This window comes from Sapajus apella, unplaced genomic scaffold (assembly GCF_009761245.1).
Source record: "Sapajus apella isolate SASKATOON/1434 unplaced genomic scaffold, GSC_monkey_1.0 scaffold22, whole genome shotgun sequence".
NCBI lineage: Eukaryota > Metazoa > Chordata > Mammalia > Primates > Cebidae > Sapajus > Sapajus apella.
Window position 1 is genome coordinate 24,953,693 of NW_022436962.1, and position 15,534 is coordinate 24,969,226.

Genomic DNA, 15,534 nt, shown 5'->3' on the forward strand with positions numbered 1-15,534 from the left:
CACCTCCCCAAGTTCTTTGTGCTTTGCTGTCATACATGTAACATCTATGCACTTTGTTATTTTTGCCCAAGTCATATGTATTTCAAAGAAATTAAGAGAAGAAACATATATATTGCCTTTTATCTATTTATCTACATTTTTCTATTTCCAGTTCTTTGCATTCCTTCCTGTTTGTGATGAATTATCTTTAAAAATACTGCCAAAAGTATTCACATTCTTGTATGTGAATGTTGCTTCTCCCTTTAAGAAGTAGAGTCTGTGTTTCCACCCCTTGAATCTAGGCTGGTCTTTTAACTTGCTTTGATGAACAAAATATAGTGAAAGTGATGCCATAGCAATTCTAGGCCTACCCCCTAAGAAGCCATACACCTTTACTTTTATTCTCTAGAAATCTGGCCACAGATAAATAAGTTTAGGCTAGATTACTAAAGAATGAAAAATATTTGGTGAGAGATAGACCTATCTCAACCATTTCAGCCACACAGCTGAGTTACCAGACATGTGTCAGAAGCTAGTTTGGAAGTTCCAGCCCTGGCTAAGCACTCGGCTGAATGCAGCCGTGAGCCCAGCCAATAATGTCCAGACCAGGAGAATCATCCAGGTGAGCAAAGCTGTAGAATAGGAAGAAATAATAAATGATTATTATTTTAAATTATTAAACGTATTAGATTGAAAGGATAACTAAAACATGATAGATTTCAGTTTCCATCTCGTACGTCATCTTTCATCCTGAAGAATTTTTTTTTTTTTTAGCATTGCTTACAGTAGAGGTCTATTGGTGTTGAACTTTTTGTTTTCACTTATCTGAAAATGTCTATTCTTTCTATTTTGAAGGATTTTTTTCTGGGTATAGGATTCTGGATTGGCAATTTTTGTCCATCAGCACTTTAATCCCTCTGTTGATTTTAACCTGTTGTTTTCGATGAAAAGTCAGCTATCACTTTATTATTTTTGTTCATGTGTAATGTATTATGTTTCTCTGACTGCCTGCAAAATTTTTTTTTCCAATAGTTGGTTATTTGCAGTTTGACTATCATGTGTCTGGGTGTGATTTTCTCTGTAATTAGCCTATTTGATAGTCACTAAGTTTCCTAGATTTGTCCATTTCTTTTTATGTTAATTTGGGATATTTTCAGCCATTGTTGTCTTAATTTTTTTTTCTGTGCAATTAGGCTTCTGCTCCCCTCTGTGGGACTCCAATTATATGAATGTAAGACCACTCCATATTGATGGGTAGCAAGGCTCGATTCATTTTTTTGCTGAACTTTAGACTGAATAACTTCTATTATCTATCGTCAAGTTAACTTTTTGTTGTTTTTGCAGTGTCCAATCTACTGATTAGCCCATCTTGTGAATTTTTAAATTCAAATTCTATACTTCTTAGTTTCTTGAAATGTGTCTTTTTTTAAAAAATGTTTTCATTTATTGACATCCCCTGTTTATTATGACTCTATTCCTTTAAGTCCTTGAAAGTATTTATAAAAGCTAGTTTAAATTTTTTTTTCTACTATTCTCAACATCTGGATCATCTCACAGACATTTTTTTAAATAGACTGCCTTTTCTCTTATGATTCACATCCTTCTATCTCTGTGCATATCTGATAAAATTGAATTTTATGCTGGACATTTGCAGGTGATAATTACAGGGAATCTGGATTATGTTGGCTTGTTTAAAGGATATTAAGTTTTGTTTGGTATGCAGCTTAATTAACGGTGGATTTTTTGGGTCATGTCATACTCATTTTCAGTATGAGTCTTATTTGGTTTTAAATCTAGTCCTAGCATATTCCCCTTATTCTTTGTGTGCTTCTTTCTCCTAAGACTTGGTTCTGGATTCTCAATTAAGTGCTCAAGGTAGTAGTGAAATTGCTGCATTGCTGGGCTGGAAATCTAATGTCTCCCAGCACTCCGTGACCTTTAATATCATTCTTCAGCCTTCTCCCTACAGCAGACAAGCTCTGCTTACAAGGTTTCACCTAGCACATCTGTATCCTCAGTGAATTTCCGTACAGGCTTTTAGTATTACCCGCTTCTCTCTCACGCGCGCTCTCTCTCTTTCTCTCTCTCTGTCTCTGTCTCTCTCTCTCCTTTCTCTCCTCCCTTTCTCCCGTCTCTTCTGTCTCTGTCTCTGTCTCTCTCTCTCTCTCTCTCTCTCTCACACACACACGCGCACGCGCGCGCACACACACACAGACACACACAGCTCAGATATTCTAGCCTACAAAATTTCAGTAATTCAACAACCTTGAACTCTGATAATTTACTCCTCAACTCAGCAAGACCACCACTTAATACTTGAGTTTCTCCTTCCTGATTATAGAGTTCACCTGTGTGTTCTGTGCTCATGGACCAGTCACATGCTGCCTGTTTATAGATGCCTTAAACGGTTGCTTTAAGTAGTTTTTTTAGTTTTTTACTCTTTTGTGACAGGAAGGCAAGTACCAGCTATTCAATCATGGTTCAGAGTGAAAGTACTAACTTCCTTATACACTTTTCCATCATTCGTGATGGAGACGATCATTAAACAGGCCAAACTATCGAGAAACTCTGTAGTGTCTCCTTTATCGTCCATATGAAATAAAGACTGTAAAATATCTCATTAACAATTTTTATATCAATAATGAGTTGAAATGATACTATTTTGCATAGATTTGGTTAACTAGAACATATTATTAAAATTAAGATCACCTATTTTGTTTTAACTTTTAAAATGTGACTTCTAGAAAATTCAAATTGCATATGTAGCTAACACATTTCTATTCTACAGCATTGTTCTAGGGAATCAGTGAGAAATAAGCAAAATCAGGTCATGTTTAGATGCTGTATTTAATCATTCTGGTTGGACGTCATTCACTGATCCTCTTATGTATTCTATACCATTTCACATTCCACATGGATTTAGATAGCAGTTAACTTTCATACCAGAATACTCTTTTCTGTGTCAGTTGCTCAGTATCCACACTTGAGTTTAGTTTTCATAATGGTATTTATGTTCCTGTTTCTAATTTTATATTACATGTGTCAATTAAAATACTGACGATTCGGGAGGTTTCGTCTCAATGTATGATCTATAACAAATCAGCTGTGATTGTATGATATTCTCAGGAAATCTGTATTTTTCCTTCTCAGCTCTCAGTGTCTCCTCTAGGAGGCGCTTTCAGTCTTCTAACCACAGCTTGGGAGGCTGTTCTGGTCTTGCTGACCTTAGTAAGAAGAAAACAGTTTCCAGTGAAGGTACTATCTAAAAATGTCTCCTTTTTGTAGAAATCATTGGTTTGCCATCAAATGATTCTCGCTGTATCATCAAACATCTCTTTTGGCTGTAACAGCTTGCAATTTTATTATTTAATTATTTATACAACATAAATGGGCAATCTTTTTATGTAGTATCTGATTTCCTTCTCAAAGAAACACTATGAAGTTTTTACTTTAGCCTCAATTTTCTAGAAGAGAGATCTGACACTCAGAAAAGCTAATGGCTTGCCTGTAGTCACACAATTAGACTTCTGATTCCTAGCCAATGCTTTTGACTCTATCCCTGCCTCCACTGTTTTCCTGGTAAGGAAGTAATTCATATCTGAAAATTAAATGGACAAAGCCAAACTGTGGAAATTGAGTTGTATAGGCCTGACCCTGGAATCTGTTCTACATTTGTTTCAGAGCACCAAATATTTGACTTCTGAGGAAATGATGCCAAGGTAAATTAGGTGGAACCGGAAACAGGAACTTACATATATGTCTGTATATTAGTAGCAATTTCAGATGTTTGAGTTTCTTTCTTTGTACAATAGAAATTGGAATAATATTTGCCAGGACTAGGCAAATAGTACATGCTGGTAGACCTTACATTATAGATGACTCATTCCCAATAGATCATATCCTTTGACATGACTTTCTAATTGTTAGGAGGGATTTTACCCTACTGACCATGCCCAACACAAACTCCTGTTCTTACTGGCTTTCAGAACAAAATACTTGCATAAATTCCCCTGCAGTTATATCAGTCCTTTAGTTAAAATCTGATAGCTTTCTATATTTTATTCTATTAAATCTAAATTGTCATGCTTGATTTTCCAGGGCTCTTATAATCTGACCCATCCTTGCCGCCCAAACCTGTTTCCCACTTTTCTAATAGAACACTTTCACTCTAGTAAGGTTAGGTCTCCTTGCCATCCTTTAAACAAATTGCTTTCTGCTATTGCTATGTCTTTTCTTATCTTGCTTTCTTCATTTGCCCTATTCTCTCTGTTTAGAATCTAAATTTTATGTATTCACTAAGGCTCAGTTCAAATCCATCACCATCACTTACTTTCCTCCTTCTTTTAACCCGTTAGTGCTTAGAATTTGTACTAAGACACATTTGAGCACTTATTGTGTGGCAAGACAAGGTTCTTTGTATGCCCCATCTCCTTATTCTTACTAAGAGAAGTAACTGGTGTTAGCAAAAGAGGCTTGTTTATCTTTTAGCAGTTACTGCTCTGAGGAATATGGATGAGGATCCAGAGTCATCCTCTACCCTTGGGGATGGATCCAAATTTGAGCCTCCTTTGGCACAGGTGTAAAGGTGGACCCATCTTCTGACACTGGCCAAATACACACAAAAAGCAAGACTCTAAGAAGAGGGAAGAAAGGAAAGAGGCGTCATGACGCTAAGCGGGAAATGAGATTATGCAAGCTGACCTGATAGAGTAAAGAAATGTATGTTTGTTATCATTTTTCTGACTCACTGTATTGTGACCAATCATAGTGTTTTTATTTTTATTTATTTATTTATTTTTTAAGATGGGGTTTCACCATGTTGGCCAGGCTGGTCTTGAACTCCTGCCCTCAGGTGATCCATCCACCTTTGCCTCCCAAAGTGCTAGGATTACAGGAGTGAGCGAGCCACCGTGCCCGGCTTTTTTTTTTTTTTAGATGGGGAGTGTTTTTGTTTTTACTAAGACCTTTACCAGGATTTACTTGGTTTGTAACTCTTCAGTTACCTTTAAGGATAGCTAAATTTGAACTCTTTCTAACTTACAAATTTTCTCTACATAAGTTTTTTGACAACTCTACTTCAGTATAAAGGATATTTAGGTATTTAAATTGTATATTTTTATGAGTTTTGACACATGCATATACACTTGAAGCTATCATCACGATCAAGAGGGGGAGAATACCAAAACTTCTTTGTATCCATCTCTTCCTTATCTTGCCTCCCTGCCCCTTCACCAGGCAGCAACTGATCTATGTTCTGTCATTATACATTTGTTTGAATTTTCTGGTATTTTATATAAATGGAATTATGTAGTATGTATTGTTTTTGCCCGGTTTATTTCACTCAGCTCCCTGTTTCTAGTATTGATAGTTACTTATTATTGCTAAGTAGTATTCTAAAATTTATGATCTATTTACTTGTTGATGGGCATCTGGGGTTCTTAGCTATTACAAATGGAGCTACTATGAACATTTCTGTGTACAAGTCTTAGTGTGGACATATACTTTTATTTCTCTGGAGTGGAAAGACTGGGTTCATATGATAGATGTGATTTTACTTTTAAAGAAAATGCCAAACTGATTCTACATTTAATCCTAGCCAGCAATATTATGAAACATCAGTTTCCCTTATCCTTGTCAGTCTTTGTTATGATCAGGCTTTTCAATTTTACCCATTCTAGTGGATGTGTAATAATATTGTGGCTTCGATTTGCATTTCACTAACGGCTAATGATGTTGAGTATCTTTTCTTGTTCGTATTTGCCATATGTATATCTACTTTGGCGAAATGTCCGTTCAAATCTTTTGCCTATTTTCCCCAATTGGATTGTTTTCTTATTGATAAGTTGTAGGAATTATTTATATGCTCTAATATAATTCATTTGTTGAGCAGATGTTTTGCACATACTTTCTCCTAGTCTATGAATTACCTTTCCATTTTCATAGCAGTGAATGGAGAGAGAGCAGAAGTTTTGTTGTTGTTGTTGTTGTTTGAGACAGGGTCTGCTTCTGTTGCCCAGCCTGGAGTGCAGTGGTACAACCATGGCTCACTGCAGCCTCAACCCCTCAGGACCGAGTGATCCTCCTACCTCAGCCTCTGGAATAGCTGGGACCACAGGTATGTGCCACCCTGACCAGCTAAGTTTTTAAATCTTTTGTGAAGAGGTGGGGGGTGGGTCTCTCTGTGTTGCCAGGACTGATCTCAAACTCTTGGACTCAAGCGATCCTCCTGTCTTGGCCTCCCAAAGAGTGGGATTGCAGGCATGAGCACCACACCCAGCCAAAGTGTTTCATTTTATTAAGTCCAATAGATGAATTTACTTCTTGTGGAGATTGTACTTTTTTGCATGTATTTTAAAATCTTTGCTTATGTTTTATTCTAGAAGTTTTATAGCTTTAGTTCTTACATTTAGGTCTATGATCTATTTTGAGTTAATTTTTTATATCATATGTGGTAAAGATTGAAGTTATTTTTTTTTTTACCTATAGCTATGCAGTTGTTTCAGCACCATTTATTGTATAAATTACCTTTCTCCAGTTGAATTCTCTTGCCATGCTTGTGAAAATCCATTGTCTATATATGTGTGTGTCAATTTTTAGACTCTCAATTCTGTTCCATTGACCTGTATGTCTGTGTTTACACCAATACCACATTGTTGTAATTAATAAAACTTCATAATAAATATTGGTAAAGGTAATGTAATCTATTATTAAGTGTATACACATTTTAAAATGTATCATCTTGATGAGTTGACTTCTTTAACATTATGAAATGACTATCTCTGGTAATATTCTTTGCTCTGAAATCTATTTTGTCTGATATTAAAATGGCTACTTTAGCTTATTTTGATTAGTGTTAGCTTCGTTTATCTTTTTCTACATTTAATGTATTTGTGTCATTATGTTTCAAGTGTATTTTCTTGTAGACACCATATAGTAGGGCATTTCTTTCTTTTTGTTTTTTTTTTTTTTTTTTTGAGACGGAGTTTCACTCATGTTACCCAGGCTGGAGTGCAATGGCACGATCTCGGCTCACCGCAACCTCCGCCTCCTGGGTTCAGGCAATTCTCCTGCCTCAGCCTCCTGAGTAGCTGGGATTACAGGCACGTGCCACCATGCCCAGCTAATTTTTTGTATTTTTAGTAGAGACGGGGTTTCACCATGTTGACCAGGATGGTCTCGATCTCTTGACCTCGTGATCCACCCGCCTCAGCCTCCTAAAGTGCTGGGATTACAGGCTTGAGCCACCGCGCCCAGCCTGGGTATTTCTTTTTAACTGAATCTAGCAATCCTGCCTTTGACCATTTACATTTTATGTGATTGTTGATATGACTCATAAAATCTCGGGTCTTGTTATTTGCTTTCTGTTTGTCCCATCCTTTTTTCCCCCTTTTTCTCTTTTATCATCTACTTCTGAATTAAGCATGTTATCTCTTTTGTGAGCTTACTAGCTATAACTCTGTGCTTTTCTTGTTATTGCTTCAGGGTTTATAATATATATCTTTAATTCATTACCATATACCTTCATGGAATATTTTATCACTTCATCTATAGTTTAAGACATTTATTTCTATTTCTCCTCTCCTGCTGTTATACTTTTGTTGTCATTCATTTTAATGTACATATATTATATATTTCATGATATATTATTATTCGTTTGCTTTAAATAATTATCTTTTAAAGAGATTTTTAAAGTAAGAAACATGTTTTTTATATTTTAAATAGAAAAATGTTTTATGTTTGCCCACATTTGTACATTTCTGGCATTCTTTATTCTTTTTTGTATATTCAGATTTCCATCTGGTATTTTTTTCTGCCTAAAGGGCTTCAACATTTCTTGAATTGTAGATCTTACAGCGATGAATTATTTCAGCTTTTGTGCATGTGAAAATGTATTTTACCATATTTTGTCTTGCTTTATTTTACATATTTAGAAATTTACTTTTTGACATGAGAACCTTTTGGAGGGGTACAGCTTTATTGACCTACAACTTGCACACCATACAATCCACCCATTTGAAGTGTATACAGTTCTATAGTTGTGAGTATAGTCAGAGATGTGCAACCTTCACCACAATTAATTTTAGAATATTTCCATCATCCCGAAGAGAAATCCTGTACACTTCATCTGTCAATCCTTTATTTCCCATCTCTTCCAGCCCTGGGCATCCTACTTTCTGTGTCTATAGATTTTTCTATTCTGAAAATGTCATGTAAATGGAACATACAGTATGTGGCTTTTTGTAGCTAAGATCTTTCATTTAAAATAATGCATTCAAGGGTCACCTATGTTGTAGTATGTATCATTATTTTATTCCTTTTTAACTGTCATTGTATTGATATACCTACCATATTTCATCTATTAATTTATCAGTTGAATGAACATGTAGGTTGTTTCCATTTTTTACTTTCACGAATAATGCTGTTATGAGCATTGGTGGACAAGGTTTTGTGTGGATAAAAGTTTTCATTGCTCTTGGTTATATACCTAGGGTAGATGTATTGGGTCATATGGTAATTTTTTGTTTATCCTCTTGAGGAACTGCTAGACCATTTTCCAAAGTGCCTGTACTAGTTGATATTCCTATCAGCAACATATGAGTGTTCCATTTCTCCACATTCTTGCCAACACCTGTTATTCTCCTTTATATTATAGCCAACCTAGTAGGTATGAAGTAGTGTCTCATTGTGGTTTTGATTTATACTTCTCTACTAGCTAATAATGTTGAGCATCCTTGCATTTGCTTATGGGCCATTGAATAGTTTCTTTGGAGAAATATCTATTCAAATCCTTTGCCCATTTTCAAATCGGGTTATTTATCTTTTTGTTATTGAGTTGTAAGGGTTCCTTGTATATTCTAGATACAAGTCCCTTATCAGATATATGAATTTCAAATATTTTCTTCTGTTCTTCTGACTGTCTTTTTATTTTTATTTTTATTTTTTGAGACAGAGTTTCGCTCTTGTTACCCAAGCTGGAGTGCAATGGCGCGGTCTTGGCTCACCGCAACCTCCGCCTCCTGGGTTCCAGCAATTCTCCTGCCATAGCCTCCTGAGTAGCTGGGACTACAGGCATGTGCAACCATGCCTGTAGTCCTTTATATTATTATGCCCAGATAATTTTTGTATTTTTAGTAGAGACGGGGTTTCACCATGTTGACCAGGATGGTCTCGATCTCTTGACCTTGTGATCCACCCGCCTCCACCCCACAAAGTGCTGGGATTATTTCTATTTTTTAAAATTTTCTTTTGATGTAATGTCTCCTCATTTTCTTGATGGTAAACTTTGAAGCATAAGAGCTTTATATTTGATAAAGTCTAATTTATCTGTTCTTTTCTTTTGTTCTTTGTGCTTTGGGTATCATAGATGAGAAGCCATTGCCTATTCCAGGATTTACCCCTATGCTTTCTTCTAAGAGTCTTATGGTTTTAACCGTTACATTTAGGTCTGTGAACTATATTGAGTTAATTTTTACATGTAGTATGAAGTAGGGTTCAACTTAATTCTTATGCATGTAGATATTCGGTTGTCTTAACATCATTAATTGAAAAGACTTTACCTCATTTTTGAAAGATATTTTCACTTGATATACTAATTCCAGAATGTCAACTTTCTTTTCTTTCAGAATTTAAAAAATATTGATCTACCGTGTTCTGGCTGACATGGTTCCAAAAAGAAGTATCCTGTCATTTTATCTTTGCCTTTTTCAGTATATTATGATTATTTTCTGCAGGTCCTTTTCAAGTTTTTTTCCTTACCATTGGTTTTAGCCAATTTCATGTGCATTTGTGGTGTTTTCTTGATGTTCCTTGTGCTTGGGGTTTGTTGGGCTTCTTGAATCTGTGAGTTTTCGTCAAATTTGGAATACCTTCACTCATTATTTATTAAAAAATATTTTATATTTCTTCATCTCCTTCAGAGACCCCAATTACACATATATTGGACTGGTTGAAGGTATCCACACTGATGGTCTATTCATTTCTTTCAGTCTCTTTACTGTTTGTTTTATTGTTTTTTTTTTTTTCTTTTCTAAAATTTTTGCTTTTCTTTTTTGTTTTGTACATCTGTCAGCTCATACCTCGTGAAGAGTTTATATTGCTACTTCAAGCTCACTAATATTGTCTTCCATAGTATACAATGTTCTGTTAATCCTATCCAGTGTATTTTTTTATCTTAGACATTGGTTTTTTTCATCTCCCTAAGTTTGAATTCAATTGTTTTTATATCTTCTTTTTTTGTCCTTTACATATGTATGTTTTTCTGTAGCATTTTGAACATATGGACTATAACTCTGTTCATATCCTTGTGCAGTAATTTCATCGTTAGTGTCATTTTTGATCATTTCTATTGATTGATTTCTCTTCATTATGGGTTGCATTTTCTTACTTCTTTGCATACCTTATAGTTTTTCACTGCATTCCAGACATTGTGAATTTACCTTGTTGAGTGTTAGATATTTTTGTATTCTTTTAAATATGCTAGAGCTTTATTCTGGGATGCAGTTAATTTACTTAGAAGCATTTTGATCTTTTCAAGGCTTGCTTTCAAATTTTGTTAGGCAGGACCAGGGTAGCCTTTAATCTTGGGCTTCTTTTTCCCCTTTACTGAATACTTTACTTGATGTCCTGTTTATTACAGTTTTCTACTGTGGCTGGTGATAATGCAAACTGTCCTGCACTCTAACAATTGTCTCTTCCATTCCTCCCTGGTGTTCTTTTCCTGGCGTCAGCTAGTTCCTCACACACATATGCTTATTGTTACTCAGTTGAAGACTTGAAGGAAATCCTCTGTAGATCCCTGGAGCTCTCTCTGTACAATTCTGTCTTCTCCATGAAGCTTTCTTTTTCTCTCTTGGACTCTGCCCTGCAAATTCTAACTACATTGGCTCCCTCAAACTCTCAAATCTGTTTATTTAATTCAAGAAGTTTCCCTATTTGAATTTCTCTTTCCTGGCTATGTCCTGGAAACTCTCCAGGCAGTAAGCGAGGGCAATCATAGTACTCATCTCATCTCTCAGCTTTATCTTAGGGATTAATGTTCTATTTTGCTTATTGTCCAAGTCTGAAAACATTTCATATATTTTGCCCAATTTTTTAGATGTTTAATATAAAAGGGTAAATCCTGTCCCTGTTACTCCATCTTGGGTGGCAGCTATAGTCCTCAATAAATGTTTTACTACATTCTGTAAACACTCAGTGATTTCATCATTGGCAATAGACTAGGCTCTTACTGGTAACTTCAGTGTTAAACCTTCTGGATATTTGCAGCTACGCATCATGGCAGGTTTACAGTGATATGTATTATTATGATGTCTCCTATTTGTTTCAGATATATTTCTCTTGTTTTCTCATTTAGACTGCAAATTCCCTGAGGTCAAAAACCCTCCAATCTTATATTTCTATGTATCCAACACCCAAAACTAGACAAATTTATTTTTAACTCTTACTCAATCTTTACGCAGTTAGAACTCCATTTGAGGTGTTACCAAATAATACACATAGGATTAGAGTTTATGTAAAGCCTCAGTGCCACATATTCAAATTCTATGAGTAAAAATGAATGCTGATTCATCCCCTAATTACACACACACACACATATGCTAGGAGGAAGAACCACCACAACAACTTCATTGTGGTCGGCTGAGAACTGTCTTCTGATTGATTATCCACCAGGCTTGTTAATATCTTTATAAGAAAATATTTTTTTTCAAAAATGTAGATACATCAAGACTCTATAAAATCTACACATTTAAGTAGCTAGTTCTTCAGTAATGGAGAGCTCTGACCTGTCATATAAAAGCATATCTAAGGGCCAGGAGTGGTGGCTCACACCTGTAATCCCAGCACTTTGAGAGGCTGAGGTCGGTGGATCACCTGAGGTCAGGAGTTCGAGACCAGCCTGGCCAACATAGTGAAACCTTGTCTCTACTAAAAGTACAAAAAAGCAGCTGGGCGTTGTGGTGCGTGCCTGTAACCCCAGCTACTTGGGAGGCTGAGGCAGGAGAATCGCTTGAACCCAGGAGGTGGAGGTTGCAGTGAGCCGAGATCGCGCCATTGCACCCCATCCTGGGCAAGAAGAGTGAGATTCCATCTCCAAAAAAAAAAAAAAGAAAGCATATCTAAATATTAGTCAAAGTAGATATTATTTACTTTGTAAAGTAATATTCAATTCGATCATTTTGGAATTTTGTTTTTTTCATCAATTGTTATTCTAATCTAAGGAGAAATAAGATAAATTAAAATCATGTTTTAAATCTGCTTTAATATTCTGGTAGTATATAAGGAAAAAGTATGTGCTATTTCATCCATTCCTTTCTCAATAAATATACCCTCATTCAACAGTAAATACATTCCAGGTTCTGTTCTTGGTGTTAAGGATGTTGCTGAGGGGAAGACATCAAATGCCTTGTTTTTTTGGTATATTCCCTCTTGGTATTATTCATATATGGAAGCTTTATTTAGGTTAATAGCATGATATATCTATAATATGTGAAGATCCATGGGTTTATTCAACAAATCGTTTGTTGTGTACCTCATATGTTCCAGACATTGTTCTAGGCACCAATATTACAGCAGTGAACAAAACAGATAAATCCCCTCCTTCCATGGAGCTTATATTGGATGTGTAGTGGCAGTAAAGTAGATAAACATAAGGCAGGTGGTAAATGCTCTAAAGGAAAAATAAAGCAGGGTAATGAGCCAGCTAGTCATGAGAAGGAACTCTGTTTTGTGTAGGGTGATCAGGGGAGGCCTCACTTGTAAGGCACGGCACTGTTACAGAGACACGATGAAGTCAGGAAACTAGTTAGCCAAGCAGACTATTTGGGGAATTATTCCATGTTGAGGGAAAATTTCAAGTGCAGATACACAGATGCAGGATTAGGCTTGGTGTATTTGACTGGAATCAACAGAGCAAGGGAAGAGTGTTAGGAAATGAGGGTAAAAGGGGAAAGGAGTAATTCAATAAGACAGTGTACTCCACTAAAAAGTAATTTCATTTTACTTGAAAATGGGAAGACACAGGAAGGTTCTGAGCAGGGGAGAGACTTGACCACATTTATCTCATAAAATTATTGCTGTAGCTGCTGTTGAGGCAAGAGACTTTGGAAGGGCTAAGAGCAGAAGCAAGGAAATGACAAGGCTGTGCAGTTATTCAGGTGAGAGATGGGTGGCCTGGCCTGCACTGCTGGCACTGGAGATGGGGAGAAGTGATCAGATACTTTTTTAAAATTTATTTTCATTAAGACAGTGTTTCACCATGTTGGCCAGGCTGGTCTCAAACTCCTGACCTCAGGTGATCCGCCCACCTTGGCCTCCCAAAGTGCTGGGATTACAGGCGTGAGCCACCACACCCAGCCAAAGTGGTCAGATTCTGAATGTATTTCAAATGTTTATGCTGAATGAGTCAGACAAAAAAAAAAAAAAAAGAATGTATACTGTATGCCCATTTATATAAAATTCTAGAAAATGCAAACCAATCTGCAGTGACAGAAGGTTGTCTGAAGACAGCTGGGAGAAGGATGGGAGGGATTATAAAGGATGAGAACTCTTTCAGAGGTGATGAATATATTAATTATCTTGATTGTAGTAATGGTCTCATGGGTGTAGACTTCTGTCAAAAATTATCAAATCATACACTTTAAACGTGCAATTTATTGTAGGTTAATTATACTTCAATAAACCTATTTAAAAAAAAGACGTGGGATTGTCTGATGGATTGGACTCGGGTGTGACAGAAAAGAGGTCAGGATGGTTTGTATGTTTTTGGCTTGAGCACCCAGAAAATAGGAATTAAATTGTCATTCTTATTCCTATCTCAGATAGGGTAGACTGAAAGGAACAGAGTTTGAGAAAAAAAATAAATAAGAATTTGGTTTTCAACATGTTGTTAGAGATGCCTATTAGAGACATCTAAGATATTAAAACAAATAAATGCACAGTAGAAAAGAAGAATGAACGGAACTACTACTTGGATGGAAAGTGCTTGTCCATGATCTTACCAAATGTATATTTTCTCTGGACAGCACTGGAATTACATTGGCCCAATGTCTTACGGCTCCTGCAGACAAAAATGTGTGAGCATCTGTTTACCATTTTTTCCTTATTCAATATAATGGATTGCACAGACGAGCCACATTGTTTCTTCTTGCTTTTAAGTAATATGATTTGTTTGAGAAACTACCTGCTGAGTTTGTTGTTTAAGGTTGATGAATAACCTTAGACATTGCAAGGAGAAGCTCCTGGTCACAGACAAATGCCAAGTTCTTCAATCAGGGCTGGAGCATTGTAGCTACTCTTCCCTGGGCTGACCCCACCCCCTTTTTAATTGCACATATAAATAATCCAGTTATAGTATGATTTAAACAAGATTTTCCTCCCCTACTCAGAAAGAAAGTACAAAAATTGCTTGTCGTTTGATGGAGGCTTTACAGAGTTGTGATTAAAAAGGAGCATACTACCTGCATTTGAATCTTAGCTTCATCACTCACTAGGTGTTTGAATGCCTTTAGGTACTCCTCTCTGAAATGGGGCTCAAAATAGTACCTATTACTGTAAGGTGCTATTGTTGTGAAGATTAAATTAATTTCATTTATACATATAAAGACCCTAGAATAACAACTGGGCATAAAGCACTCCATAAATGTTAGCTGCTATTAACTAGTTTTCCCTGCTCTGACATTTATTGTTTAGTCGTTTTTGTGTCAGTTGGTTTTCACTAAGTCGTGGACTTCTTTAGACAAGGCCCTCTCCCACACCACCCTGGATGCTTTATCCAATGTCTGGCACAGGGTTGGGGAGCGCAGCATTGGGGGACCCAAGGCGCAGAGAAGGGTGAGCAACGACTGGAGTCACGCGGAGGTTCTGAGAGGGACTGGGGCAAAGGCAGGTGATTGGGTGAGGGAGAACAAGCAAGAGTTCCGTTGCCAAGGCAGCGACCAGAGGAACAGACTTCAGAGTGAGGACTAGGCTGCCAGTCCTCTTCTTGGAGGTCGCCCTCAGCCCTCCTGGAGATCCCCCGCATCCCTCTTAAAGCCCCTGCTGACGTGTCAGTCAGGAACTGCTCAGACCTTCTCGGGCGCCGCCCCTCGGCGGCGCCTGGCTTCCCACCCGCCCCCGGTGCTCCGCCCCCGGCCTCCTCCTCCGCGTCACCGGCTCCCCGAGGTGACCACAACATGGCTGCGGCGCCTGGGCTGCTCTTCTGGCTGCTCGTGCTCGGGCCGCCGTGGCGAGTGCCGGGCCAGCAGGACCCCAGCACTGGCCGGCGCTTCTCGGAGCACAAACTCTGTGCCGACGACGAATGCAGCAGTGAGTGAGCCTGCGAGGCGGCTGGCCCCGGGGTCTCCGCGGCGGCACCGCCCGGGTTGTGTGGGGGCTGGAGCTTGGCAGCCCAGCGGGCCAGCTCGGGGGTCGCAAGCGGGACGGGTGGGACGCGGGGGTGGGCTGGCTGTGGGTCCCTGTGTCTGCCTTCTCCGGCTCTGCGGGCACCCAGCCACTCGGGCCTGACCGTGGGGGCTGCACCTCCCACTTGTTGCCAGCATTTTATTTTCCTCTGCTGAG

At 37.7% G+C, this 15,534-nt stretch overlaps 1 protein-coding gene across 15 annotated transcripts in view; it reads left to right on the forward strand.

The window, feature by feature from the left end:
* The first annotated feature begins 536 nt into the window (after positions 1-536).
* MIA3 (MIA SH3 domain ER export factor 3) overlaps positions 537-15,534 on the forward strand; it is an 80,321-nt gene continuing 65,323 nt past the window's right edge. For 4 of the 15 annotated variants that reach the window (XM_032289314.1, XM_032289317.1, XM_032289320.1 and 1 more), the window contains exon 1: positions 15,013-15,282. In XM_032289314.1, the coding sequence (XP_032145205.1) occupies positions 15,150-15,282 (133 nt within the window). In that variant the 5' untranslated portion in view covers positions 15,013-15,149. Of the gene's footprint in view, positions 602-15,000; positions 15,283-15,534 lie in introns of those variants that run through there. The other 11 variants (XM_032289310.1, XM_032289322.1, XM_032289311.1 and 8 more) reach the window with 7 other exon arrangements.